The sequence below is a fragment of the Paramormyrops kingsleyae genome, chromosome 11, assembly GCF_048594095.1.
Source record: "Paramormyrops kingsleyae isolate MSU_618 chromosome 11, PKINGS_0.4, whole genome shotgun sequence".
Taxonomy (NCBI): Eukaryota; Metazoa; Chordata; class Actinopteri; order Osteoglossiformes; family Mormyridae; genus Paramormyrops; species Paramormyrops kingsleyae.
This window is the reverse complement of record NC_132807.1, coordinates 21,809,474-21,836,073: the sequence shown is the minus strand read 5'-3', so window position 1 is coordinate 21,836,073 and position 26,600 is coordinate 21,809,474. Positions and strand designations below refer to the sequence as shown.

Below are 26,600 nucleotides of genomic sequence, written 5' to 3'. Positions count from 1 at the left end.
AATTATTCCATCAATGCATTCGTGGTATGGGAATATCCAGGGTCCCAATAAGACCACCGGGTCTGCATCTGCATATCTAATGGCCCAAAATCGCCACGTGAGCAAAGAAAAGCATAAAACAAAAAATAGACATTTACTTTCATCCTCCTTGAAGTAAAACAGGTTCCTATGTGTAAAAGCTTGACAAATATCCCCAGATAGAGTGAATGTACACAATCACCAATTATAATGCGGCTGAACCGAGAAAGTCAGCGAACATCTCCGCAATGAGAAACATGTTTATATATTTTCAGACCAGAGCAGCCCCTTTCGAAAACCAATCCATCTGGCTAGTAAACAGGTTAAATTCCAGAGTTATTTATAACTTTTGGTATGTTTGCAGCGTAAATCACCGATATAACTACTCAAACTACTCTAGGTGTGTTTTATTTCTACGCTCCGGTAATCACGTGACCTGCAGGTGCCCATACATCGAGACACTAAATCGCTCATCACCTTGGCCAGGTAGCAGGTAACTCCGTCCTCGTTTGGCGTGCAGTTGATTGCTGTGTGTGAAGACGGTATTCTGCCCAATATTGTCTCTCATTTTTACTGCCTTAAATATTAGCATCTCGGACACGCACGATCTGCGCTGCCCGACGTCTCTTACAGTCTATAGGCTACGCCATCTGGGATCGATCAGTGAGGATAGTCGAGAAAAGCAGTGGTTGTAGCAGGCATGGTGCTGGAGCCCGCTGGGTACTGACATGGCGGAGCATAGACGCGGTGCGCAGAGGCATCTGGACAGAGAGCTGGTCGGGGATCGCAGCGCCGCGGATCCTGTAAGTGTGAAGATGTGCTTATTATCTTCAATGCTGCTACCGAGCTCTTGCAAAAAAAAAAAAAAAAAGATTATATCGGTCTTCCGCGCTACCGATGCTCCTCATTCATTGCGTATAACTTATCCTTTATCCAGTAAAACCTACGGTCAAAGGTAGCTGTTTCTCTAAAATATGCATTACTTTAAAAATGGCTTGAATGCCATGTTCTAGTGCATGGTCGATTAATCGTATGCATGTTTTTCTGAATGATTGAGACGCGTTGGCTTATGCTGATCGTTTAAATCGCATGGCGTGCAGGTTATGCTTTATTCCCTGCAAAACTACACCCTTAAGAGGGTTTTAGTGTCGCCAGTGAAACTGTTTGGCGTTATTTTGCATTTTTAATTTCCGCGATGATCGTATATCCCGAACAGGCCGGAAAATGGGGCGCATTTTCAGCTGTCCCAGATTGTTTGTTTGTGCAGGCAATTGTCCAAACCTGATTTGTTTGTAAATTAACATGGTCTCTTTTTCAAAATATCTCATAGTAATTTTGTCTGTAATTGTGATGTAGCGTAGAGGGTGTCATATGAGGACCATGAAGATTTTTCGGGAGGTGGCTTTTCGTAAATTATGAACGGGACTGTAGATTTAAGCGGATGGTATTTTAATGTAGGAAAGGAAAATGACGGGCCAGTGAAGGAATGGTGCCCTGCTTTTAGTCGCTTATACGGTGTTTCACATCTTGATGTTTTACAGGAGCTGGAGGCAATTAAGGCCCGAGTGCTAGAAATGGAAGAGGAGGCAGAGAAGCTGAAGGAGGTGCAGTACGAGTCAGAGAGGCGGCTCATTTGTAGCCCCCCGGGGGGTGAGTTTCATTTTTTCAGAACTCCTTGGGAAACCAGAATGCCTTACTTAAGCTTTATAATAGCAGGATATCAATAGTAACAATGTCACCCAGCCATGGAAACAAAAATGCTACTGTAAGATCAAAAGTGTGAGTATTTTTACAAACAGCCATAGTTAAGATGCAATGATAAAAAAAACTATACATGTGTGTTTTTAAGCTATTAAATTGAAGCATGGTAGCATCACTTTTTACTGCAATCTTAGTCTAATGAAAAACATTCTAACTATAGGGAAAAAAAGAGAAGTCATTAGCTAACAGGTATGGATCACCATTCAAAGATGTCGTCCCCTTTAGTCAACACAAGAGTACAAGTGATGTACTCTTACGACTGCCTGGACCAGACCTCTTATTAATACTCTATCATAAATAAGATGTTACTTCCCTAGATTATAACTGAAAATCTTATGTGAAGGGCTTTAAATTAGAAGCTCTAAGGATCAGGGCATTTGATGCAATGAAATTCCAGAGACATGGATGATGGGACCTGTTTGGAACTATTGTTTGGTTGATGCAAGTTCACGGTTGCAGGTATACCATTTGTTGCGGCATGTCCCTTCCTTCTTCATTACCTGAACCCCATTCTCCTCCGTTTCTGTTCTCCAGGGTTGTTCTATACAATGACGCACGAAGAGAGAATAGATGCAGACAACCGTTCGGTTTACGTGGGAAATGTGAGTGTTTGTGTCTCCTGACGTTCTCCGCTTCGCTTCATTGTGTTTTATGGATTTGGGATTGCACTGTCTTTGAAAGCAAAGTGCTACGTTCTGCGAGCATGCTGGGTTTTTTTTTCTTTTCGTTAAACATACTTTTTATATTACTCTTAGGTGGACTATGGTGCAACCGCCGATGAATTGGAAATCCATTTTAATGGCTGTGGTCCTGTGAACCGCGTCACCATTCTGTGTGATAAATTTACAGGCCACCCAAAAGGGTAAATTCCCACCCTTATTCCAGCTGTCGTTCACCCCATGTTGCCACAATGTCAGTGTTAGACTTTTACATACCTCTGTTCTCAAGAAACATTTGTGCTGTGGTTAGTTTGCAATGGCAGTTTTTTTTCCCTTGCATTTCTTTTTCTTGCACTTTCTACTAATGGTTAATTGAAGGGCCTTCTCTCCAGGTTCGCGTACATCGAGTTTTCAGACAGGGACTCTGTGAGGACTGCTATGACCTTAGATGAGACCCTCTTCAGAGGTAGAATTATCAAGGTGAGATACAGAGCTGAGATTTAGAAGTTGTGCTTAAGATGGGTATTGTCTTATGATGTAACAATGCAGCATCCATGTGTTAGTGAGAGATGGGAATTTAATTTAATTTGGCTGAGTAGAAATCACTGAATCCACAGTACCAGTCAAGGGTTGGTGAGTACACTTGCTGGAATCTAGGTTTCTTTTTTTCTTATTTTACATATAAAATTCTTTTACAATTTGAAAATGGAAACTACAATAAGCAAAACAAAGAGCTAAGTGTTCAAGAAAATTCATATCTTCCTCAGAACAGTCACCATTAGCCCTTATAACAGCATAAACACGTTTGGTTAATGTTTTTTTTTTCTTCAACAGGAAATCACATCTTCCCATCTCTTCTGCAGCAGTTTTTGAGCTTTTGGGAGGTTGTTTTGACTCTACTGTCCAGTTTGTCCCATTTCCTTTGACAGACAGTCCACATTTTTTGCTAGGGAGCTGGGAGGGAGTAAAAACGTGGACCGGATTGGGAAACACTGTCCTATAGGATTGAGTTCTGGGAAGACTGGGTTACTAGTTTGAGCAGGTTTACCGTTCCTGTGGAGGCTACCGAAAAGGATTTGGGGGCCAGTTATATTTATGGGGGGGGGGGGGGGGTGGACAGCACAGTCTCTCTTCTATGGTTCTACTCACTTAGAAATATCTGTGTATTGTTTTTATTGTGATGCCCAGCCTTTTATCTGCCCATGTGCTGCACATTTTATTGCTGAAATAATACATTCCAAGTGACCTGAGCTTAGAGCCACGTGTCACTGTTGTCATGCAGGTGTTGCCCAAACGGACCAACATGCCTGGGATCAGCAGTACCGACCGGGGCAGCTTCCGTGGGGCTCGATCTCGAGGACGAGGCTTCCGCTCCTTCAGATTTAACAGCGGCTTTCAGGGCAGGTACTACTGCCGCCCCTCCAGGTCAGTACTGCCACACCCCTACGGCCTCCCGGCGGGAAAGCGGCCCTGGGGAGCTGCGGAGCACCGGCACCAGGGTGCGAAGCGACACCCCTGCCTCCTGCTCATTACACCACCAGCCAGCGACTCTGGGCCGGGCCCAAGTGGAAAGCAGCAACGATAGCCCCTGTGCCCTCATCTAGGAAGTCGGGCTTCTGCTCTTTAACTGTGTTACATTTGTACCTTGAATAAAAGATGTGACTCCATAGAATTACCTCAATTTTTTTTTAAATCTGAAGACTCATTGGAATGTAAACTTAGAGAATACAGGTTTCCTAGTGGAAAATTAAAGGGAGGTTAATTAGCTGGGGTGAGACGAGCACAAAGGTAAAGGTTTAAGCAAAGTCCAGAGGAATTTCTGGAATCTTCTTCTGATTTGGAACCAGTTTGCCAGAATAGATGCTAATGCTGTCCCTGCAGACAACCAGAATGGGAGGTAAAACTGCCAGGCAGCCCTGCAACGTTGCGATGCCTCAGAAATGAGTTAAATTCCATCGTTCCAAAATTGATCCACCTTTTTTCCTCGTTTTAGGGGAGGTGGCGGACCTCAGCCTTGGTTTACTCCTTACTAGTGTGTAAAAAGAGGATGTGAAGATACAGAGGCTGTGATGTTGCTTTAATTCTCTCGTGTTTGTCTCCTAAGCACATGCTGTCTCACTGTGTATAGCTTTTTATCCTGGAAGCAAAGTGTACTTTTTTTTTCCCCTCTTCTCAATGGATGTGCCAAGCATTGGTTCCTGCATTTTATAGGATTGAGACAGGTATTCTGTGGGGGGATGGGTCATGTAGAGTTGATGCAGGTCAGGCATATTTTGCAGCATATCCTTTGAGAATATTGCACATGTGTTTGGGAGAGGATTTGCAGCCGTGCCTTGAATTTAAGTGTTTTTTTTGTTTGTTTTTTTTTTAACAATTAAAATGTTTATGTATGTGTATTGTAAATACATTTCTTTACTGGATAAATAAATGTTCATTATTTAGTTATGGCTCTTTATTAGAGAACATAAGCATTTTTATTCAACTTTCAAAAACAGACAGACCAAATACTTTAAACAAGGGAAATCGGTAGAGATTTATATACAGTGTATATACAGATGAGGTCTTCAGCAAGCCTGGACCATCATGGATGACACCACACTGTCAAACGCCCTGGGAAAATGCATGGAAACGCCAGGATGATGAACAAACTGATGTCAATCACTGCAAAGTGGGAGATAAAATAAGCCCCTTACTTTGACTGAATGAGATCTCCAGGATTGTAGAAAGGATTGCACATCACGTCCGTGAAGGAGTTGTGCAACTTCCGAAACATCTGCAAGAAGGAACATTAACTGTCAATGTTATGAAGCAGATGTAATGCTGAAGCAATTGAACAGTTAATTATCAATTTTACATTCTTGTACAAGTTCAGGTGTCCTTTTATGACTACAATGTTATGTCTTTTGTAGATACACATTTCACTTGTATATAATTGCAAATATGTTGCATAGCCAATGTTACTACTATTATTAAGTAGTGTTAAACAGGTATAACATATGCAGCAGTAAATTCTGATGTTTGGAGTAAAACTGACCTAGAAAAGGTGGCGATGTTAAGGTCAAAGGCTAGGATTAGATTTAGGAAGCTTTAAGAACTAATGTAGTGCAAGAATGGCGAAGTGGCTTACACTGCGGATCTCGTTGTCTCTAAGAGATGTGTTGGATGACTCCACCACGATGACAAATTTCACCTTTGAATTCGTTACGTAGCCATATCTGATGTCACTGTAAAGGTGATGAATTATTCACTAGGTATGAACATGTACGTGGGTGTATATGAATGAACAAGATGCATGTGTGGCTGTATTCACCCTGGCCTACAAAAAACCAACACCCGGAACCACACCACTAAGCCGCAGCGGTCACAACTGGAAGTGTTATGGTAAAAAAGGTGTAACAGTAGAGTAATCGGTAACGCAAGGATACACTTTGTAATCTTCTGTCGGGTACAGCAAACCAAGGTACAGTTCTCTCTGATCCACCAGCACTTTTCCTACGGCCGATACTTTTTCCTCCACCACGTCAAGCGACGTGTGTACGGTGTAATGAAACTTCAGTTCATTCTCCGAGGGCACACTCCGGATGTACAGGGGGTAGTTCTACAACATAAAACAATCATCAACGAGTGCAACGTCTCTCGTGTCACTTAAGTGTCAAAACAGGAGACGGTGTGCGGTAATACAATCGGATTTTTTTAATTAAAACGACTACATATATAAGGAATGGCGAAATACAAAAAACACGCAAAACAAAATCTCGTTAATCAGCTAAATGGAAAAGCAGCAGCTTGTACGTACCTCTTTAGCTACCACAGCGATGCAGACGGCCATGTTGGATGGTTGAAGGCTGGTCACGTGATCGCGACGTGCACACGCTTCCTGCGTCTCCGTTTTATATTCCGTATCCAGCTTCTGTGTTCAATTTCCTTAAATACATTCCTTTTGTAATATCACATGTCCGAAGTCTATTTATTTGTACTGGTTCTTCTTGTATTTCAAGATGGCTGCTCTGCAAGTTATAATAAAATATGTGCGTCAGAACTGTAAACTAAATGCACTGCTCCTCAACTAGCCAAAAATACAACAGCTTTTATGTTATCTACAATCATATTTCCTTACACATTACGATATCTTAATTGTAATATTTTTGCTGTTTTTAAAAAAAAAAACATTTTCTCATTCATAACGTCGACTGTTTCACTACCTCATGGGAGACTTTGAGCCAAAATAAAAGACCTGCACGTCACCAATACTGGCTCATGTTTAATTTCTGAAACTGTACATAACCAAATGATGAAATCAAGATTTAGGACAGGCGTTGCATTCAGCGATGCTTTAGTGCAGCAGGATTAATGCATAGGCTGCATGTGACCGGCCGTCAGCTACTTCCTTAATTGCCTGTCATGTGACACTTCGCTCTATGCAGTAGAAGCGGCTATGAGCGTCGACCACTTTAAGAAACTTTTACTTCTCCTAATCGCTTATAAATGCTGCAGATGTTTAGAGGCGATCAAGAATGGCACTACTCCAAATATTATAATCATGCTTATGGATGACGTAAGGACGACTTTATTTCATTTTCAGCTTTGCGTGACGTTGTGAGACTGCGGTAGAAATTAAGGCATTCCGTAAATTTGTGCAGCGGGACAGTTTTGCAATGTTGTGTTGACGTGATTATTTTATTAAACGAGTATGATGTTGAGTAAAAGTTGTCTTTTTTGTGTCAAGTATAACATATAATAAAAATAAGCCGTTTTGTCATTCTGTCGCCTTTTGATATGCACTAATTCGGATTGAACCGCCACTGCTTATATTTCCAGATGGGCTGGGGTGATCTGGGGGTTTTCGGACAGCCGTCCAAAGAGACCCCGAACCTGGACCGAATGGCCGCTGAGGGGATGCTCTTCCCCAACTTTTACACTGCCAACCCTCTGTGCTCCCCCTGTGAGTCTGACCACGTCTGCTTCCCCTTTTTCGTTACATTTAAATTCATTTAACATAGTCTTTTGTCGGAAGCGTCGTACTTGTGGAGCCCCCCGCAGAATCACCAACAACTAATATGGGCCAAAAATGGCAGGGGAGGTTTGTCTCTTTCGTAGTTTTTATAATTATTTTAAAGAATACATACAGTCATCCTTTAAAGTGGCATGTCACTGCGATTATTATTATTATTATGTATTTCCAGTAGCTACTTTCCCGTTTTCCCAGTTTCTAACGCTCCCTAAAATGGCCTTAAAACCATTAGGACTATACTCGTGACACTTAAAAACCTCATGGCCTCACATCCTTAATTTTAAGGATTGATCACTGTCCACGCGATTAAAGCCTCTGCCCGCACTCCCAGAGGTAAGAGATAGTTAGAGCATCTCACACGAACAGTGATTAAGGGGGAGAAAAGAGAATTTTTGGGTTGAGAGATTGGTAGTAGACGCCGAAATCCTGTAAAAGACCGTTCCCTCAGCCTTATGAATAATTCAAAAGACTAAGCTACACACGCTTGGATGATAGTGGTAAGAAGGCTCATTATGGTAATGGGGATAATGTACTTTTGAAATATGCTAATTAGACCTAATTTAAGAATTTGCATAAATGTGCTATTTAAATGAGATGTGCCATTAGGCCTTTTCTTTTCTAATTAATATTTCAGCAAATAAGACTTTATCAATTATTAATCTCATACGTGTGTGATTTGGGCACCGTAAGGATGTCATAAGTGCACTGCCTGCAACTTTGCATCAGTGTTAGGGAGAGGGAACTGTGTCAGAGGCCTGTCATTCTTGCGCATTAATTAGAATTTAATCACGTTCAGGGACATTATCATACACGTTTATAAGAATGCTTGGCTTTAGCTTTCCGTGCATCGTGTGTGTGTGTGTGTGTGTGTGCTGTTAATGTTGAGTTACTTGTATGGGGCTTAATCTTCTTTAAGGCTGACTCACTGGCATATGTGCTGTTTTTCTCTCTCTTTTTTTTTTGAGTGCTCTCAAACGCTGAAGCATTATCAGTTCAAGGCTCACATAATGCAGTCTGTCTACATTCCGGTGAGCAAGGCTTTGTAGGTAATCAGGAAATAAAGTCTGGGTGCCAGCTTCTATTAAAATGTCTTGTCATGCCACACGGCGTAATTACCTGGAATTAAAAGCGAATAGTTTTCCTACTCAAGGACGAGTCAGCTGAGCAGGTAGAGGGAAGGAAATGAGGCTGTGAGTTATCCGGCGCGAACGGGGATGGAGAAAAGAAATAAAGGAAGATAGAAAGAAACTGTAAGTTGTTTAACAGTGACTGCATCTGTTGCTGCATTTCTCAGCCAGAGCCGCACTGCTGACAGGAAGACTACCAGTCAGAAACGGCTTCTACACCACCAACGGCCATGGAAGGAACGGTGCGGCCTTTATGTCGTCGGGGGCGGGGGGAGGGGGGGGTCGCCATCTCCGTCACCCTCAGTCATAAGACTTGCTGTTTCAGACCAGGAGGGTGTGCCGGTGTCCTGGGGGTGCGACCATTTTTTTTGAGTCGCATTTCAGCTTCAGTCGTCCCAAGCAGACAATTCATGTCCCCCTCATGCCACAAGTGACGTGATTTCTGCAGATAATTCCCCTGATTGAGATGTTAAGAGGTAACCTAGATTGCGTGCCAGTAGTACTAATGGCTCTTGAGGACTGCAATTAAGTACTCCTGTTTTAAAGACTGAGATGCAGCTTGTTTTATTCTCCATAGCAGCCAGCCAAAAAAAAAAAAAAAAAAGCTCAAACCTGCCTGGTCGTGATTCGTGTGGCAGCGTTAGGGAACATGTGTTTGTGACGGTGCTTCAGAGACCCGCCGTGGAAGCCTGACGCCTTTGTCTTTGCTCTCCTGCGGATCCCTGTGCCGGACACGCTTCTTACAGCTTACACCCCCCAGGAGATAGTGGGAGGAATCGCCCAGGACGAGGTTCTGCTGCCTGAAATGCTCAGGAAGGCCAGCTACGTTAGCAAGATCGTAGGCAAGTGGTGAGTGATGATGACGATCAAGTCAAAGTCAGTATTATTTATTGTTGCCTCCAGTTATGTGAGGCATGGGTCATACACTGAGATGTCATTTCAATTTCATTGGTCGTATACCCTCAAAAAAAAGGAAAAAATGTTATCTTTGCATGTCACTGGGGCTGTACCCTCAAGGGTCTGCCAACTGTACTCTTAGCTGTAGGTAATTGTACCTTTTAAGATACAGAAATGGACTCTGAGGAACATTTCTGTACCATTGTTGGTACTTTATTGCTGTTTGTACCTTTGGGATGTTCCTCAGAGTCCATTTATGTACCTTAAAAGGTACAATTACAAGGGTACAGGCCCAGTGACAAGCAAAGGTACAAACTTTTATCCATTTTTCTGAAACTGTAGTGCAAGAAACACTAATAAATAGAATATAAATATGACACTTGGACAGGAAATAAAACAGAAAGGCAAATGCAGTTTAAAATGCAGTTTACAGAATGCATTTGTGCAAATGCACAGTGAAACTGAAGAAACCGGAATGTGCTTGTGAATACATTTGGGTTGCAGTGTTACGGAGAGAGAAGGAAAATGATGACATGGTTCACGCTCCTGTTCGGCTTCCCTCAGGCACCTCGGCCACAGGCCTGGATTTCTCCCTCTGGAACACGGGTTTGATGAGTGGTTTGGTTCCCCGAACTGTCACTTTGGGCCGTACAACAACTCTGACCGGCCCAACATCCCCGTGTACAAGAACTCACAGATGGTGGGCAGGTGAGGCTTATGTATGCGGTGTTCAGGAACCCACCCGGTTCCTTGCGCTCACGTTTCGCTGCACCCCCCCCCCCACCGCCCCCCCACTCGTGTTCTCCACCAGCTGTGATCACGATGCTCCATTTTCCGCCCAGTTGTTCCCCCCCCCCTCCCCAGAACGACCATATGCACGTCAGGGGTCGCTGACAGCCGGGCCGTTTTTGTGCTTAGCCGTGAGTTTAATTGCCGTTCCTGGGCCCGGACAGACGCGCACCCAGGAGACAGCAGGTTGTGTTCGCCGGCTTGCACGAGGACACCTGGAGTCGGCTGAGCGTGAGCGCCTTGTCGATGGGCGTGTTGGCACGCCGCTCAGCCATCCAAGCAGCCGTTCCTCGCCGCGCTGCCGCTCGCAGGGAACGTAAGGTGCTCCCAGAATCGCGCTGTGGCTTCGCTATGAAGAAACGGAGTGCCAGGATGCTCCCAGACTCCTGAAAGTAGCACAGCGAGAGCAGATGGGGACTCACGGCAAAAAGGTCGCCCCCTTCTGGAAGATGTACAACCTGCGAAAATCCATTTGGTCACTTTTGGATTTAAGCAGTTAAATTAACATGCAGCTCTCCACCATTCAACCAATGGTCCAGCACAGGGTTGTAATGAACCTGGACCACGTCCCGGCACACACAGAGCATGAGGCAGGGGTCACCTTGGATGGGACGCTGGTCCATCACAGGGCACACACACACAGGGTCTGGCCTCTGTGCCTATAATCGGAAGGTCATTGGTTTGAATCCCATGTTTGGCAGTAAAGTCACATTTCCATTTGTTCCTTAAGCAAGACTCTTAACCCCCCAAAATGGCTGAGCCTGTGGTTGGACCCCAAGCTCTGCTCCTAATTGTATGTGTGTGTGTGTGTGGGTTTTCATAGATCACATTTCACACACACACACTTCATTTCACACTAAGGGCAATTTTGGGACACTGGTTCAGTAGAGCATGCAGTTCCCAGAGCTCTCGGTGGGATTCAAATCCCCAGATCACAGGTTGTGAACCAAAAAAAAACATAACAGTGAAAAACAAAATGTACTTCTCTCTTCCATAGGTATTATGAGGAGTTTGGTATCAACTTAAAGACTGGGGAGTCCAACCTCACACAGATATACTTGGAGGTGAGTGCCTGAGTGCAGTGCCTGACGGCAGTGCCTGACGGCAGTGCCTGAGGGCAGTGCCTGAGTGCAGTGCCTGAGTGCAGTGCCTGAGTGCAGTGCCTGAGTGCAGTGCCTGAGTGCAGTGCCTGACGGCAGTGCCTGACGGCAGTGCCTGACGGCAGTGCATGACGGCAGTGCATGACGGCAGTGCATGACGGCAGTGCCTGACGGCAGTGCATGACGGCAGTGCCTGACGGCAGTGCATGACGGCAGTGCATGACCGCAGTGCCTTTTAAACATGTTGCTTTAGCCTTGGATGTGAGCAGCTGGTGTGTCGTCCTCAGGAGAGCCTGGTGTTTATACGCAGCCAGGCCACCGCCCACCAGCCCTTCTTCCTGTACTGGGCCGTGGATGCGACTCATGCGCCAGTCTATGCCTCCAAGGGCTTCCTAGGGAAGAGTCAACGGGGTCGGTAAGGTCAAAATGCCAAATCTAGCTAACCGCTAACGGCGGTGCCACAATGTCATGACATCACAGCCCACAGTAGCGCATGAGGTGGTGCTCTTTTTGCCAGTCTTGTGTGTCGCTTTGGACAAACGCACCTACGAATTAAATAAACATAAATGAAATGTCTATTAGGAATGCTGTTCTGTGGCTTTGTACATCCTGAAGGTTATAGGGTCAAATCCAATGGGGACTGCTCTTGTGAAATTGCCCTGCTGCAAAAATTGTCCAACTATATATTGCTCCACATAAAAGTGTCAGGAAAGTAATAAAAAGAAAAAACCCTGGTATTAGTAGAGTGGTCAGTGGGTGCTTTCACACAAAAGTTCCAGAACCTGGGTCAAGGTTCCAGGTTCCTTGGTCATCTCGACTGGGAGCTTTTGTAGTTCCACTTTCATGTGTCGCTTTGCTACCACCCAACAGGAACTGTAACCTGTATACTAAGTAAGCGGTGACGCCTACAGTTCGCTCCTTAATTCTTCATCGGAAACACACCCAAGAACAAGGGAGGATGAACAAGTCGTTTTTTTGGGTACCTAACAAGTTAGTTATTGCGGGGATCGACAGTGGTCAAAATGGGACACAGCCTTTCATCTATATTTTATTTATACATCCTACAACATATTTATAGGTAGAGGAAGGTAAGGAGCATGTGCAGATTACAGCTCATTGCTGCTGCTACCACATGATGAACCTCTTCAGGCAGGAGAGCCCAAGTGCAGCCATGTGAATCCTCAGCACCATACTAGTCTGAATGGAACAGGTTTTTTTCCACTGGCTGGAGGGCCAATCCTGCCACCAACCCCCAAATTTTTCCTGGAAGTTGGAGGACCTCTTTGCAGGGCTGGTTACAGATTAACATCATACCCAGGATGAATTGTAGGTTAAGGGCCTTGCTCAAGGGCCCAGTGGAGTAGAATAACTCTGGGCATTCATGGGATTTGAACCAGCAGCCTTCTGATTGTTGGCACAGATCCCACAGCCTCAGAGCCACCACTCAGCTCCTATTTATAATTCATTAATAAATCTGGCCAACGGATAGATCTTATGTTATCTGTCTGTGGCCATGTTGTCTTCAGTGACCCTCTTCACACCGTGATCCACTGTATTTGTGCTGTGCTCATGGCTGCTGTGGCTCACTACTCCCAGCTCTCGGCAATCAACAAGTCGGCGAGTTCGGCACGTTTGGTCGAAGTGGTCATTAGGCAATTCTAGCGATACTCATAAGACCCACAGGAGATTTTTATTATTTAATTTATTAATGTACTCTTATTTCTCATTTAAAATGCATATAATTGCAACATTTACCACTGGTATCACTGTTTATATTTAATTCATTTTCTTTGGTGTAAGTTACTAAGTTTTGGGGTCGCATTCCCTTAACCCTATTTTTACCATTGGATATGTGCATTTTAGTATCTGATTTTAGTGAACGAGACTTTTCAGGAATGCATCAGTCATGTTATAGCAGGACTGATTGTAATGTTATCCTGCTAATAAGCCCTGGCAAGATTAACCGGCAGCACGGATCAAATTTTCCGATGCGGAAATATGGAGTTGGAACAAAAAAGATATTCGCATTAAATGTAACTGAGGTACAAAAATAATCCTATCTACTCAATTTGTACTCCACTACCTCTCTTTCCCTGTACTTTGTGTAACTTCCAAGTTTAGCACCAGTGCTTGTGATCAACCAATCAAGAAGTTATCCTTGTAAACGCCACCCGAGTAGTTCATGGTCGAAAAGTACCTAGGCTGTGTCCGAATTCAGGGGCTGCATCAAAGATTGAATGCATTACAGTGACACAACAAGGCTATATGTCATTTCGAAGGCTCATTCAAATGCGGTCTAGGAATGTTTCCTTCTTTCGCCGAAGGATCCAACTGGTAAATTCTTTTCATTGTGCTATGGGCCACGTTTTTCAAAGGATGCAGCCCTTGATTTCGGACACAGCCCTAGTTGGCACTTAAAAACATTTCAGAACTACCTCTGGGGAGCTACAATGGGACAGAGTTCCTGTGGTGGGAAAATGACAAAAGTTCCTGATTCTGGAAGGAGAATCTGGCTTCTGACAAAAATTTCGTGGGTTGTGAAAGTGGCCGGTATTTTCATTTGTGAAATAATAACTGCGTTGGCATCCCATCTAGGATTCTCCGTAGCCTTGTTCCCTGTTCTACCTGGGATACAGTCCTGGCTCATGGTATGCTGACCAAAATTTGAGATCATAAGATGGATGTCAGTATTAACTGTGGTGAATTAGGCTCGTTAAGTGTCTTCTGACCAGGACACATGTTCAGAGCTCAGTGGATCTTATGCTTCTAGATTGAGTGGGGGTGGCATTCTTTGCTGCGCGGGAGTGTTGTAGCGTCACATAGGAGACAAATGTACTTACAGAAATCCAGGATGGCAAGATGGCAATTTATCATCTCCGTCTTACCTCTGTAGACGTGACACGAATCGGTCACGGCTGTGAAAAAGGAAGCTCTTTCAGATGCTGGAAATTAAAGCTAAATCAAGCAGGGACTCAGGCATCAGAGAGGCAGGGGTGGGGGGTTGATTTAAAGCAGTGGCATTCATTAAGTGTACACACGCAACCGCTCTCAGCTCTGGGAATATTGATTAATTACATCGCGAATTTCACGCTGCGTGCGCCGTTCTGGTTTGACGGCTCCAGCAGCGGGTCCCATCGCTCGGCGCTCTCCTGATTTGCGTTGAATGTGGGAGGCTAACCAAGGCGACAGGCGTCAAGGTCCACGCTGATGGGGTAACGGGGTTGTATGGAACGGGAGAGTCGTGTTCAGGAAAGCCCTGTGGTGATACATGTTGGTCCTTTTATCTCAGTGAGTAGGAGGTGGGGTCTTGCCACCTCTTACTGTGGAATCACACTTGAAAGTAAAAGGGCTGAGGTAGGCTTGGGTGGTATCAAATTATTCAAATCATCATATTCTCCAGACATTATACCGTGGTTTATGGCATTTTTACAGAATTTTCAAAAGCGATGCTATTCTGCCAAGTGGAAGAGGGGAAGGAGCTCAGTGGCTTAGGCCTTTGGGCCTGTGATCAGAAGGTCACCGATTCAAATCCTGTCCTTGGCAGAAGAGTCACATCTCCATTTAGCCTTTGAGCAAAGCCCTTAACTGCCCCCCCCCCCCCCCCCAAATGCTCCAGGGGCACTGAATAAATGACCCCACACTCGGACCCCAAATTGTATTGTGGTGGCTAATTTTGTTGCAAAGATTTCAAAATACCAATATATACCCAGTAATACCAGCCAAGCCAAGTTTCAGGTTCGGAAACCACAATGGTAACTGTAATTGTGTCTTTGAACCGGGTGATTAAACTGCCACGGAAAACACCCAGACATATTAACAGGCAGGAGTGTGAAATTCCATGTTATGTAGGTCGCTTTGGAAAATGGGGCATTTTGGAATTGAAAATTAAAGAGGTTTCATTATAATTTCATGATACATAGTGAGGCTGACTTATTATTTGGCCAGCTCCAGTGAGGCATGGTTATGGACAGGATGGTGGCATTTTGTTGTCCTGTAGCTATGGCGATGCTGTGATGGAGCTGGACCATGGCGTGGGTGTGATCCTGGGTGAGCTGCGGAGCCTGGGTCTCGCAGAGGACACCTTCGTTTTCTTTACCTCAGACAATGGAGCTGCACTCATATCTGCTCCCATGCAAGGTAATTCAGGGCTGTCCCTCTGCGCCCTGTCCCGCTGCGCCCTGTCCCGCTGCGCCCTGTCCCGCTGCGCCCTGTCCCGCTGCGCCCTGTCCCTCTGCGCCCTGTCCCTCTGCGCCCTGTCCCTCTGCGCCCTGTCCCTCTGCGCCCTGTCCCTCTGCGCCCTGTCCCGCTGCGCCCTGTCACTCTGCGCCCGGTCCCTCTGCGCCCGGTCCCTCTGCGCCCTGTCCCTCTGCGCCCTGTCCCGCTGCGCCCTGTCCCTCTGCGCCCTGTCCCTCTGCGCCCTGTCCCTCTGCGCCCTGTCCCGCTGCGCCCTGTCCCGCTGCGCCCTGTCCCTCTGCGCCCTGTCCCTCTGCGCCCTGTCCCTCTGCGCCCTGTCCCGCTGCGCCCTGTCCCGCTGCGCCCTGTCCCTCTGCGCCCTGTCCCGCTGCGCCCTGTCCCGCTGCGCCCTGTCACTCTGCGCCCTGTCCCTCTGCGCCCTGTCCCTCTGCGCCCTGTCCCGCTGCGCCCTGTCCCTCTGCGCCCTGTCCCTCTGCGCCCTGTCCCTCTGCGCCCTGTCCCTCTGCGCCCTGTCCCTCTGCGCCCTGCACTGTATCTTCTGCTGGTGAAAACTGGCACCACCAGGCACCAAATCATCTCGTGTGGTAAATTTTGAATTTGTTGTTTGGTTTAATACAATTTTCTGTAGCTTAATGAAGATTCAGCAACAAATCAGCAAGATGTTAATGCTGATTGAGATGAGAGTGGGGAGTGAGATCCTGGGCTCCTGTTAGGGAGGGTCCCCCTGTGATGTCACAACATCCCTGGGGAGGGTCCTGGGTCCATCTCCCCCAGATATAGAGCATGGGGAACTAGCAGAGTGGGTCAGTGTTGATACTGAACAATGACAGCCTTTCTGGCTACAGCATGTACAGCAACACCAGCAGTGTCATCTAAGGTAAAATATAACAAATTAACCTTATTACAGCCACGCTGCATCAAGCGGGTGTCCTGCACGATCGCCCGCGGACAGCTGCACAGATTACAAGCCCCACGGTGGAAAGCTGCTAAAACATCTTTTCTTTATTCTTGAAAATGACAAGAAGGCCTACATCCTGAGATCTGAGAGCCGGAATTGGACACATTAATCAGCACAGTTAGATAAGCAGGGGACTGACCTTACAATGCCTTATTAAAGCAAGGAGATGGATTTTAAAGTCTGTCCTGAACTTGGCTGGCAGCCAGAGAACAGACACGAGAAGATGATGTCATGTGATCATGCTACATACAACTGCTATGTGGTGGGATTTGGCATAATATACCCTCCGGGAAGTTGGAACCAGCCGATCCTCACACGTTCTCACACCTCCTCTACATTCCTGCAGGTGGCAGTAATGGGCCCTTCCTGTGCGGGAAGCAGACCACCTTCGAGGGGGGCATGAGGGAGCCGGCGATCGCGTGGTGGCCGGGGCACATCCCGGCTGGAACGGTGAGGACCTTCCCACCCCCAAATCTCCCCTGAGTCATATTGAAGTTCCCCATGTTGCAGAGTGTCGGGCCAGACACCGTCTCAGTAGTACAGGGATGGGCCCAGATGATGCACATGGTACTGTGATTGTGTGTGTGTTCACAGTTTTGGGACATCGAGGCTGATCCCCCCCCCCCCAAGGCCCCCCTTCATGGCAGCATGAAATATTTTGCTGCCAAACCGGCACGTTATGAAAATGACTTTTAATTGTATTAGGTCCTGCTGTGACACCAGGCCGCGGCAAAGCCGGGTCTCCCGGGGGGGGGGGGGGGTGGCCCGCGGGTGCGCTAAGCCGCGGCCCGGTACTCATCTCCGGGGGTGTGCTGGGCGCTGATAGCGCGGTGGAGCGCTGGGGGAGCAGAGCTTGGGAGGGGCTTAGACGGCTAATCTGTTTGTGTGTTTGCTGTGCTTGGATTGAGTCGTAATTAGGGCCCCTGTATCTGAATACGCCAGGCGCACTGGATAAAGGGCGAAGAAGAAAAGTCCGGATGGGGGGGGGGGAGGATTGAGCCGGGGTCCCGTGAAGGATGTGGTGGCAGAGAGGCAAAGTGCCTGTCAGTGTGTCTCGCCAGTTAACGCCCCAGTTAATTTGTTAATTAGACACATCCGGACTCTCATGGTGCGCTGCTTAGTGTACCAGAGACTGTACTTATAACTGATAAGCTGACCAGCCGACTGAACTCTCACAAGTTAGTTACCATGACAGATTTTAGCATCCCAGCGGACGTCATGCCATTCTGTCTGCTCACTGCTCCCTCCCACCTGGTAAAACATGGTCAAAATTTTGACGTTGCAGTCTGTCAAACCCCAGCAAGCAAGAAAACTCCGGGAAGATTTTAATGTTTGAATTATCTAAACGGAATTATCTAAACGGCTACTTTTCTTAGCCAAAATGCCTACAAAATGCTCGGTTTGACCTGAGCGTGTAATCCTTGACTAATATTTCTAGGGCCTGATTGAACCTCCTTCCAGCACAATCCACGGTCCAGCCGGTCACTGATGCTGAGCGCCGGTACAGCTGTGACTCGAACGTCCATGCCAGTTAGCGCCAGGGCGGGAACGTTCTCACATTCCCCTGGTGGCAGAGAGCTGCCCCCCCCCAGCCCCCCAGCCCTATCCTCCCAAAGCTGCCATCACTCCTCTCTTTGTTGTGTTTATCAGCCGGGAGACACAGAGCCTGAGTGTGTTAGATAGGGGTAGCAGGTCTGTTTTCTCCGATAACGGGCAGAGGGGATTTATTCACAGCTGAAAGGGCGCGTGACAGAGAGCGACGGCGAGGAAGAAAGCGAGCGGGTGGACGCAGGCTGTCCAGATGTATGGAAATAAGTGTATTTTTTTTTTTTCTTTTTCTAAATGTGTTTCTTCAGGTGATATCTGGGAGTCAGCTTCATTATTAGATGTCCTCCGTAATTCCAGCTATTACCCAAATTGTGTGTGTGTGTGTGTTAATCCAGAAAGTGTGGATAATAGAGGAGTTCCAAGTCCCTCCTTTGCTGAGGGGCTACAGGAGGAGAGGAAAGCATCTTGTGGCTAGGTGCGTGTGTGCGTTGATGTGCGCGCGTGTGTGTCTGTGTGGGCGGGGCTTATCTGACAGGCCTATCTGATGGAGGCGGCAGTAGCCCCGCCCTCATAGGGACACTCGGGGAGAAAATAGGACAAAAGATCAAGAATGACAGTGGAAAACTGGCGTTTTATCTGAGGACGGTTCAAAGTTTATAAATAAAATAAAGCTTGGCATGGGGCTGTGAGGGTGCGATAACATGCCAGCCCCTGCTCACAGCCTGATACCCCCCCCCCCCCCCCAGCCCTTAATTTACAGAGACGTTTGTGTAGTTCATAATAAACCTGGGAGCGCAGATTATGCACTGGGGGAACAGAGGCAGTTCACCATCAGGAACCCCCCCCCCGCGTGTGTAAGGCACGCCATTGTGCTGTCATGTCCGGGTGCACGAGCAGAGAGGAATTCCTTGGTGGTACATCATAGCTGACATGCCTGTGAGTTTCCACACAGCAGGTTGCCACGGCGCGGGGGGGGGGGTTCTCCCCTGTCCTGTGCCGGCCCCTTGCTCCCCAAGGCTGAATGTCACACCTCATTCTGAGTGCCAACAGAAGCGCAGGCGTGATTGCAATTTGATTTTGGCCCTACGTCCATTGCCTGCTTTGTCTAATGAATGATGTCATCATTAATGTGCCCCACCCCCCCGGTAACTGAGTGAAGAGGAAAATGGTGATGGTCTGGTGCTTGTAAATGGTGGTGGTATCTGCCCCCTGCAGGTGAGTCATCAGCTGGGCACCGTGATGGACCTGTTCACGACTAGCCTGGCCTTAGCCGGGTTGGCCACCCCAGGCGACCGGATCATCGATGGGCTGGACCTGACATCGGTTCTTCTCAACAGTACGCTTATTGACAGGTGAGGTCCCGTAGGCGCGCACCAACGCGTAGTTTGTCACTGCACCCATAGAGAGCGTCCTCAAATTTTTCCGTCCCATCGGTCCTGTGAAGTCCAGTTTGCACCACTAGGGGGCACACTCCTTGTTTAAGTCTCCATGTGATTTCTGATGGATGATGTTGGTCCCTGGGTAGAGTCTGCAAAGTTGAGTACCCATCAGAGCAAGACCCCCCCCCCCCCCCCCCAATCTTGAGGGTATACTAGGTTAACACAGGTGGGTGTCTGCTCACTCGTAGCATGATCAAGCAGTAGCCAATCACAATTCATACCCATCAGGCCCATCTTCTATTACCGCGGCAACGTGCTGATGGCAGTGAGGCTGGGGATGTACAAGGCACACTACTGGACCTGGACCAATTCGATGGAGGAGTTCAAGAAGGTAAGAATAGCCTTCAATATGCCAAGGGCTTCTAATTAAAATATATAATCGTCCCCATATATTAAAGATTCTTAACCTTTAACCCTTTACATCACTTTTGTGATCGCAGTCGGAGAAATGCTAGTGTCATCTGTTTTTGAACACAGGCTTGGGAAGGTTGCACTACAGGCAAAATTAAGATAAAGGGAAGTGGCATTTAATTGGGGGAAGAACACTATCTGGAAGCCCTATTGTCAAGCACCTACCTATAAGCTCAGCAGTCCATCCTTATCAGCAACCTGCAGGAAGTTTCCAGAAATATTAAAGGAATTATATCTCAGGCTAACTGCTGGCGTCCTTCAGACGCGGCCGCGCCCGTCCTCAGCAGGTCAGAATCCGAGCCTGTTACATTCCGGCACCACGAGGATGGGAATCCCTCTCCTCAGGAGGACTTTCGCATCAATGGCGGCCTTCGTTATCATCCCAGGGGAGCTGGAGTGGAACTCCACGAATAATGGCGCCGGATCGGCCATCGATCAATGACATGGGGGGAGAGGGAGGTGCGGAGGAGGCGAGGCCTTTCTGGAAGGTTAACGCGTTAAGGGTCACTGGTCATCCCAACATAATCTGCGGGAGCCGGGACCGTGTCATGTCCCGCATGACCTTTTTAACCTTTGACCTTCTGTCCCCTTTATTGGCTGCATGTGACACCCAATCCTATGCAGTGATGAAGGATGCATCTTGAGGGTGTCCCACAGTGATGTCATGCTCATTTCTTTCAATATTAGCATCTGTATATGAATGAAACACAATGTGGATGCAGCCCACTGATTTCAGGGCTAATCTAGCGCAGAAGTGTGCTGGTGTTCTGGCGGGGTCTAGCACGCCGCCCCCCCCCCCCCATATCCCTGTCTCAGCCTGCCTCCTGGCAGTCTGTGTCGGATTTTACGCCTTGCTCTGCCTGTTAACCTCAGCCACCCGGAGGTGCAGCGACGTGAGGACCCACAATGAGGCGTTTTACTGAGGGCAGGGAAAGCGGTTATTTAAATTGCCGTCATTGCCTCACCTCCAGGCCAATCAGAAGTGGCCTAAGCTAAATGACCATGTTTGCCTTTCTGGACCTTTATGAGCTGGAGACGTGTAAAATTAGACATTTCATGGTCGACGGTGACGCTCTCCATGGTGATGCTCAGCATCGTGACCCGGGGTTAAGAGGTTCCCTGTCAAACTATGTTTATGATTATGCTGCAAATACATAAGCGCTGTGTTTGGAGGATTCTGGGGCTGGGTGAAGGGGGGTTGCCTGGGGGGGGGGTTGTAATGGCTTCATAATAAACCTGGGAGCTTCTTATGCAACAAGAACGGTATGAAGTTGAGGGTCACAGCTCTTTGGGGTGACGTCGCCTTTTCCTTTGCGTCTGTCCTCTCCCCCCAGCCAGCTCTGAATGCCGAACGTTAACAGTGGTTCCGACGTCATTCTGTGTTCCCCCTCTGGTGTAAGTGACAAAATAGACTTGCAGTCTGATGCAGATGTATCAATCTTACAGCTCCTCTTACCCCGTAAACTCAGGAGGGGGTCCCGCCGAGGTGTCCCAGAGTCCCAAGCGAGTGGGGTGTCCTGTACGTCTCAGGTGTGGCTTGCAGCTAAGACTTGGGTAAAGAGGGAGCCTGGTTTGGTACCTAATGCTTGTCTTGGCTGTGTGAACTGGATACCTGCATGCATTAGACACCGGAGACCTGCACCAACTTGAAAGACTCACTGTCTGACAGGCAAAGCTCACGCCCTAGACAGATACCCCGAATTACATGGCGGACCATGTGACCACGCTCATTCAATCAGAGGCTTCAGTTAACTTGGCGCTTGGCTGCACCCTGAGGTACCTGTCTTTGGAAATGCAAAATGGCCTGGTCTCCAAGGATTCTGGGATGCCACCTGGAAGCCTATTCCTCTGGGCTAAATTGGGATGAGTAGCAGAATTAAATATCTGAACATCTGGACTTTGCATACCGTCTTTCTTCATCATCATGCTAGTAATAAGCGGAGCAGTTAATTGAATTGGAGTTGTAGTTAATGCAAGGGAACTCCTCGAACACATGACATTAGCTGTATCTTACACCTCTTTCGTATGATTTAATTTAAAGGATCTGTGGTCTTTATAGCTTTTCACAGTTGTCTTCAGGTTGGGTTTCACATAGATATTGACATTCTTCCATGCGCTCTATCCACACAGGGCATCAACTTCTGTCCTGGGGAAGAAGTGGTGGGCGTCACCACCCACGAACAAAAGGAGCACACTATGCAGCCACTCATTTTCAACCTAGGGTGGGACCCTGGGGAGAAATACCCAATCAGGTGAGTGCACTAAAGTCTAAAGGAACTATCTGTCACCACAACTGGCTGCTCGCACTGCCCCCTGTTGGTGGTCCCCTCACCTGCAGCCTGACACCTAAATATGTGCCGGAAATTTGGCTGGGAGGCGGGATTAGGTTGTGTTCCTGTCACCACTAAAAGATGGGTGGTCCCAAGCTCCCATTCCAGTGATACATAAAATTAACACCCCCCCCCCCCCAAAATAAATAGCACCCCCTGCCCCCCCAACTTGCTGTTCCATTGTTACGCTGCTGGCTCTCTGGTCCTTGGGTGCTCAGCTGGACCCAGTGGGAGCCATTACTCACTGCCTGCCCCTAAAGAGCCGCTTTGGATGATGTACGGCCTGTTGCCACACGTGCCTTCAGTTCTGTTAGCACCCGGACGCCGTGGCGACGGTCATCCCTGGCCCCACAGGTTCCTCGCGGGAGTCGGCCGCACCCTCCCGGAAAAATCCGGCATTGTTTAAAGACCCCGGGTTTCCTGCCAGAGAGCGAAAGCAACTCGCATGCACGGATCATCGTGCAGATTGCATAGATTCCTAGTCCCGTCGAGACTGACAGGTGACGGCTCGTTCGTCATTTGATGATTCCGCGATCCAGCAAAGATAACTGTCCATGCTATATCTGGCAGCTAACATCTCTCAGTAGATCTCTCAGTAGATCTCTGAGTAGATCGCCCTTTCCTTGGGGGCTGGAAAGCTTGCCTGTCTCATCTGCACACTGGGACGAGAGGGGACCAGCTCTCTCTCCTCGCCTTCCTCTCCTCCTCCTCTTCCTCCTCCTCCTCCTCGGACACTGTGTGACGAGCGCTGAAATGGCAGGCAGCCCCTGGCTAATGCAGTAGGCAGCCCTGTGCACACAGGCCTCATCTGCCTGGGACAAACACTTCAGCCCCCAATCAATAGACTTCAGTGAATTGCTCAATTTCCTCGAGGGGGTCGCGGGGGCATTTCTCTGCTCCCTCGGCCATAGTCAAATGTGCACACGCGTGGGTGTGTGTGTGCGCACGTATGTGTGCAGTGCATTCATGTGCTTTTATCTGTGCTTCTGTGTGTCTGCATGCCCTTGTGTTTTTTCCTTTTTTTTTGTTGAGCCCAATGCATGGATTGGCATTTAGTGTCTCTTTGTGTGTGACACGCGTGTCAGTATACTTTGACTTCTCTGTGCGCATCTCTTTGTTCGTGTGGTGTGTGTGTGTGTGTGTGTGTTTGGGAGAGAGCGAGAGAGAGAGAGCTTGTCTGATGCGCTGCTGGGGGTATGAATCTCTAATCAGTGCAATGCCACTCCTGAGCGTGGCCCCCTCCCCCCAGGGGCAAAATATAATATAAATCAAAAGGCTTCATTTGCATTTAGTGTCTTTATTATTTCTATTCTCTGTGTTCAGAAAGTCAGCTCAGTAATGAACCGTGGAGACAGTGAGTTTTGTGTATAAATAAGCAAGCTTTTGTATATGAGTTGTACATAAATTTCAGCATTGATAGTTGAAATATGCAAGGCTATGTACAAGTAATTCTGCCTTCAATTAAAGAATAGAATCTGAAAGTTAGGTGGGTATATAAGGGTACGTAACAGTGTGGGTTGTATAGCAATTATTTATTGTGTATACAATCTGTACAATTATGGAGTTTAAATTTAGAAGAGTTTCATTCTTGAATAACTATGCATATAAGGTTTACATAGAAACAGGACACCTATTTGATTAAATGTCTGCCTTTTGTGTTTAATGAATAGGAAGCACTTACCAGTTTTTTTTTCACACTTTTTTAAATTCGTAATTGGATAAATGTAGTCGTTTTGTTCACTATCAGTAGAATAATTAATGAGTGGTTTGTATTATTGTATTATTACCAACATAATGTACATAATGAGAGTTACGCACAGCACACAGCACAATGCTGGGCTTGCACCATGCGAGGTGCGGTTATTAAATTCGCAGAACAGAAAAGTAAAAATTTCCAGGAGTGCTGGGTGACAGAAAGACCGGGAGAGCGGGCATCCATCCAAGGTGCCCGTCCCAGGGGAGATGGACACTGGGGGAAGGACAGGGGGGGTTGTGAGTGGAACGGGTGTGGGGTTTTTACGCTAATTGACACTTCACCTCATACACGCAAACCCCCAGCCCACCCCCCCCAGAGGCCAATCAGGGGAGCGGCCAATGGGATTTGGCACAGGTGCAGTCTCCGCTGAGGTTGTAGGTCATAATTGCACTAGTGAGGTTTTCTTGCGCACCGCTGTCCCCGTCGTGCCCCTTCCACTGCACACACGCACGCACAAGCCCTGAAGGTCCCATTACCGGCAGCGTACCTTCGATTCGCCCGGCCACCGCACGCCAAACCCAGCTGTGGCCTGCTCGATGGACCCCTCGACACGTAATTGCACATGGGGGAGGGGAAAAAAGCAGCCCAGCGAGCCTGATTCAGGGACTCCCTTCCCTGGAAAGAGTCCCCCACAGGGATTCGTGTGTGTTTTCTGTGAGCTGGTCACAGATTGTCAATGATGTTGAATTACCATCAAAAAAAGACAAAAAACAAGCTATAAGTAATCAGCGTAGATGGTGGGCCACTGTCCCGGTGAAGGTCTTGTTCTACGTGGAAGGTGCTTCTCTACGATCTTTGGCTCTGTCATAAGCTATGACACGTTACAGGTCGCTTACCAGAAGCCTTGTGACACCATCCTCTTTGGCTCCCATTTTGCCGCGAGTCTCAATTTCTTCTTTGTCGCACGCCAGTCAAAGAGCCGTCTCGCACGACCATGCGCTCCATCTTCACACACCGCCGCTTGCACTCGCACGCTGAAGATCTGCATTTCCGCACGTGTCAGACTGTGTGTCCGGGTGTGAATGAGTCCCAGGCCTCTGATTGGCTCCCTTTTTGTCCCCCACCACAGCGTCCTGAGCCCGGAGTACCAGACTGCGCTACAGCAAATTACCCCAGTGCTGGAACAGCACCAGAAGCATCTGCTGCCTGGAGTACCTCAGCTCAACATGTGTGACCTGGCGGTCATGGTGAGGAGAGGGGGCGCTGTGTGCCACACACACACACACACACACACACAGACATATGGTCTTATATCTTCGTGGGGACCGTCCATTCCCTTCTATGGGCAAAAACCCTAATCCTATTGTGGGGACATTTGATTTCCACAATGTAAAGTATACCTCGATCACACACACACACACACACACACCCCCCACAGTCACCCCCTCCAGCACAATTCTCACTTTATCCTCAACTCTCTCTGCACCCACATTTACCCTCAACCCCATCTGATATAAGTGCAAATGTCTTTTTCTTCAGCAAGTCATGGAGTACAGGAAAAATTGGCGCCCTGCAAGAATTCAGTGCACTTCTACAATGATACATACTTGCACCATTAAAAAATTAGCATAATTTCTCTGCATACGGTTTCCAAGGGTGTGGATGTCCCGCGTGGATCTGCAAACATGCAAGCTGAATGCTTTCTGTCCTAGTCCAGAATGTGTGCCCTTTAGTTAGTTGTCACTATTTTTTCACTCTTGTATTAAAGAGTCTTATTGTGTGCTAATCTAATGACTGATCTTCCCCCTGGGTCTCAGGACCTCCTGTTGCTGAGGTGTTTGCAAGATTTTAACTGCCTGCACCATAATTAAGTACTGTTTCATTGGATGTGTTTATCAAAAAGATGAAGCGAAATTATATTTTACGATATCAGTACGGGGTGTGCGTTTGCGATGCAAGTATCTTTGTGCAGCAACAGTGCCCCCAAGCGGTGCCTCGTGGGAAAGGCCTACCGAACAAAGGCTGTTAGTCTGAGCCCGTCCTTGCAGCATTTCGCAGTACGTAATGTTGTGCTTCTTGTTGCAGAACTGGGCCCCACCTGGATGTGAGAAGCTGGCAAAGTGCCTGAAAGGCCCGAAGTCAGAGCCCTGGAAGTGTCACTGGCCTCACTGAACTGCTTTTGAATAATGTGGCAAAAATGGCCGTTCAGCACCTACCCTGGATACATACATTTTTTCACACTGATGATCAAAGATTTGGTTCTTTTATTTAAACTTACAATCATTCTATTTGCTTATGAAGGAACATTTTTTATTGTGTAAAATCTGGAATGCATTTTAGGATGGGCTGGCAATGACTCTTACACTATACACAAAAGCAATAATAATGAAGAGATATTTCAGGGATTTCATGATGGAAACAATTCAAATTCCAAGTATGAACTTAAATTTTATATTTTTAAAGTAAATTATTCAGTTTTTTTCTAGATAATGCTGCTTGAATGGTCTTCATGCTTTTCTGTCTAGGTAAACTTTTAAAATAATTCCTCTTAAAAATAAAATTTTATCTTTTCAATGTTACAATCATCCTTCCATCTTCCAACGGCTTATTCAGAATGGGGTCACAGTGAGCCTGGGGCCTGTTTCGGGCGTCCCAGGGCACG

At 47.2% G+C, this 26,600-nt stretch overlaps 3 protein-coding genes across 8 annotated transcripts; 2 read left to right on the top strand and 1 right to left on the bottom strand.

Annotated features, from left to right (window-relative positions):
* Positions 1 to 397: 397 nt before the first annotated feature.
* pabpn1l (PABPN1 like, cytoplasmic) lies at positions 398 to 4,879 on the top strand. Of its 5 annotated transcripts, none has more exons than XM_023790776.2 (7): positions 398 to 504; positions 652 to 821; positions 1,560 to 1,668; positions 2,314 to 2,381; positions 2,535 to 2,641; positions 2,831 to 2,918; positions 3,721 to 4,879. In XM_023790776.2, the coding sequence occupies exons 2-7, from the start codon at positions 747 to 749 to the stop codon at positions 4,021 to 4,023; spliced, it is 750 nt and encodes a 249-aa protein (XP_023646544.1). In that variant the 5' UTR covers positions 398 to 504; positions 652 to 746; the 3' UTR covers positions 4,024 to 4,879. The 5 variants fall into 5 exon arrangements, with proteins under 5 accessions (XP_023646544.1, XP_023646543.1, XP_023646547.1 ...); XM_023790775.2 differs by having other exon boundaries at positions 398 to 511; XM_023790779.2 differs by having other exon boundaries at positions 434 to 821; positions 3,721 to 3,842; positions 4,432 to 4,879.
* Positions 4,873 to 6,391, bottom strand: trappc2l (trafficking protein particle complex subunit 2L). Its single transcript, XM_023790785.2, has 5 exons — positions 6,235 to 6,391; positions 5,864 to 6,036; positions 5,566 to 5,653; positions 5,132 to 5,211; positions 4,873 to 5,048 (listed from the first exon to the last, which is right to left on the bottom strand). Exons 1-5 carry the CDS (start codon positions 6,265 to 6,267, stop codon positions 5,003 to 5,005), a joined length of 420 nt encoding a protein of 139 aa, XP_023646553.1. The 5' UTR covers positions 6,268 to 6,391; the 3' UTR covers positions 4,873 to 5,002.
* Positions 6,392 to 6,803: 412 nt separating this feature from the next.
* galns (galactosamine (N-acetyl)-6-sulfatase) lies at positions 6,804 to 26,520 on the top strand. 2 transcript variants are annotated; one of them, XM_023790765.2, is made up of 14 exons: positions 6,816 to 6,993; positions 7,257 to 7,380; positions 8,744 to 8,818; positions 9,323 to 9,425; positions 10,038 to 10,181; positions 11,260 to 11,326; positions 11,650 to 11,777; positions 15,360 to 15,499; positions 16,861 to 16,964; positions 19,278 to 19,414; positions 19,730 to 19,832; positions 22,043 to 22,164; positions 25,068 to 25,185; positions 26,024 to 26,520. In XM_023790765.2, the coding sequence occupies exons 1-14, from the start codon at positions 6,874 to 6,876 to the stop codon at positions 26,108 to 26,110; spliced, it is 1,572 nt and encodes a 523-aa protein (XP_023646533.2). In that variant the 5' UTR covers positions 6,816 to 6,873; the 3' UTR covers positions 26,111 to 26,520. The 2 variants fall into 2 exon arrangements, with proteins under 2 accessions (XP_023646535.2, XP_023646533.2); XM_023790767.2 differs by lacking the exons at positions 22,043 to 22,164; positions 25,068 to 25,185; positions 26,024 to 26,520 and adding an exon at positions 21,247 to 21,474 and having other exon boundaries at positions 6,804 to 6,993.
* The last annotated feature ends 80 nt before the right edge of the window (positions 26,521 to 26,600 follow it).

Excerpts from the sequence above, each read along its gene's own strand:
- pabpn1l (XM_023790776.2), top strand. The coding sequence starts at position 747 with ATGGCGGAGCATAGACGCGGTGCGCAGAGGCATCTGGACAGAGAGCTG. Across the intron at positions 1,669-2,313 it reads CATTTGTAGCCCCCCGGGGG|GGTTGTTCTATACAATGACG; the intron begins GTGAGTTTCATT and ends TCTGTTCTCCAG. Across the intron at positions 2,642-2,830 it reads TTTACAGGCCACCCAAAAGG|GTTCGCGTACATCGAGTTTT; the intron begins GTAAATTCCCAC and ends CCTTCTCTCCAG.
- trappc2l (XM_023790785.2), bottom strand. The coding sequence starts at position 6,267 with ATGGCCGTCTGCATCGCTGTGGTAGCTAAAGAG. Across the intron at positions 6,037-6,234 it reads TCGCTGTGGTAGCTAAAGAG|AACTACCCCCTGTACATCCG; the intron begins GTACGTACAAGC and ends TTTATGTTGTAG. Across the intron at positions 5,654-5,863 it reads CCGACAGAAGATTACAAAGT|ATATGGCTACGTAACGAATT; the intron begins GTATCCTTGCGT and ends CAGTGACATCAG.
- galns (XM_023790765.2), top strand. The coding sequence starts at position 6,874 with ATGAGCGTCGACCACTTTAAGAAACTTTTACTTCTCCTAATCGCTTAT. Across the intron at positions 11,327-11,649 it reads TCACACAGATATACTTGGAG|GAGAGCCTGGTGTTTATACG; the intron begins GTGAGTGCCTGA and ends TGTCGTCCTCAG. Across the intron at positions 16,965-19,277 it reads GGCACATCCCGGCTGGAACG|GTGAGTCATCAGCTGGGCAC; the intron begins GTGAGGACCTTC and ends TGCCCCCTGCAG.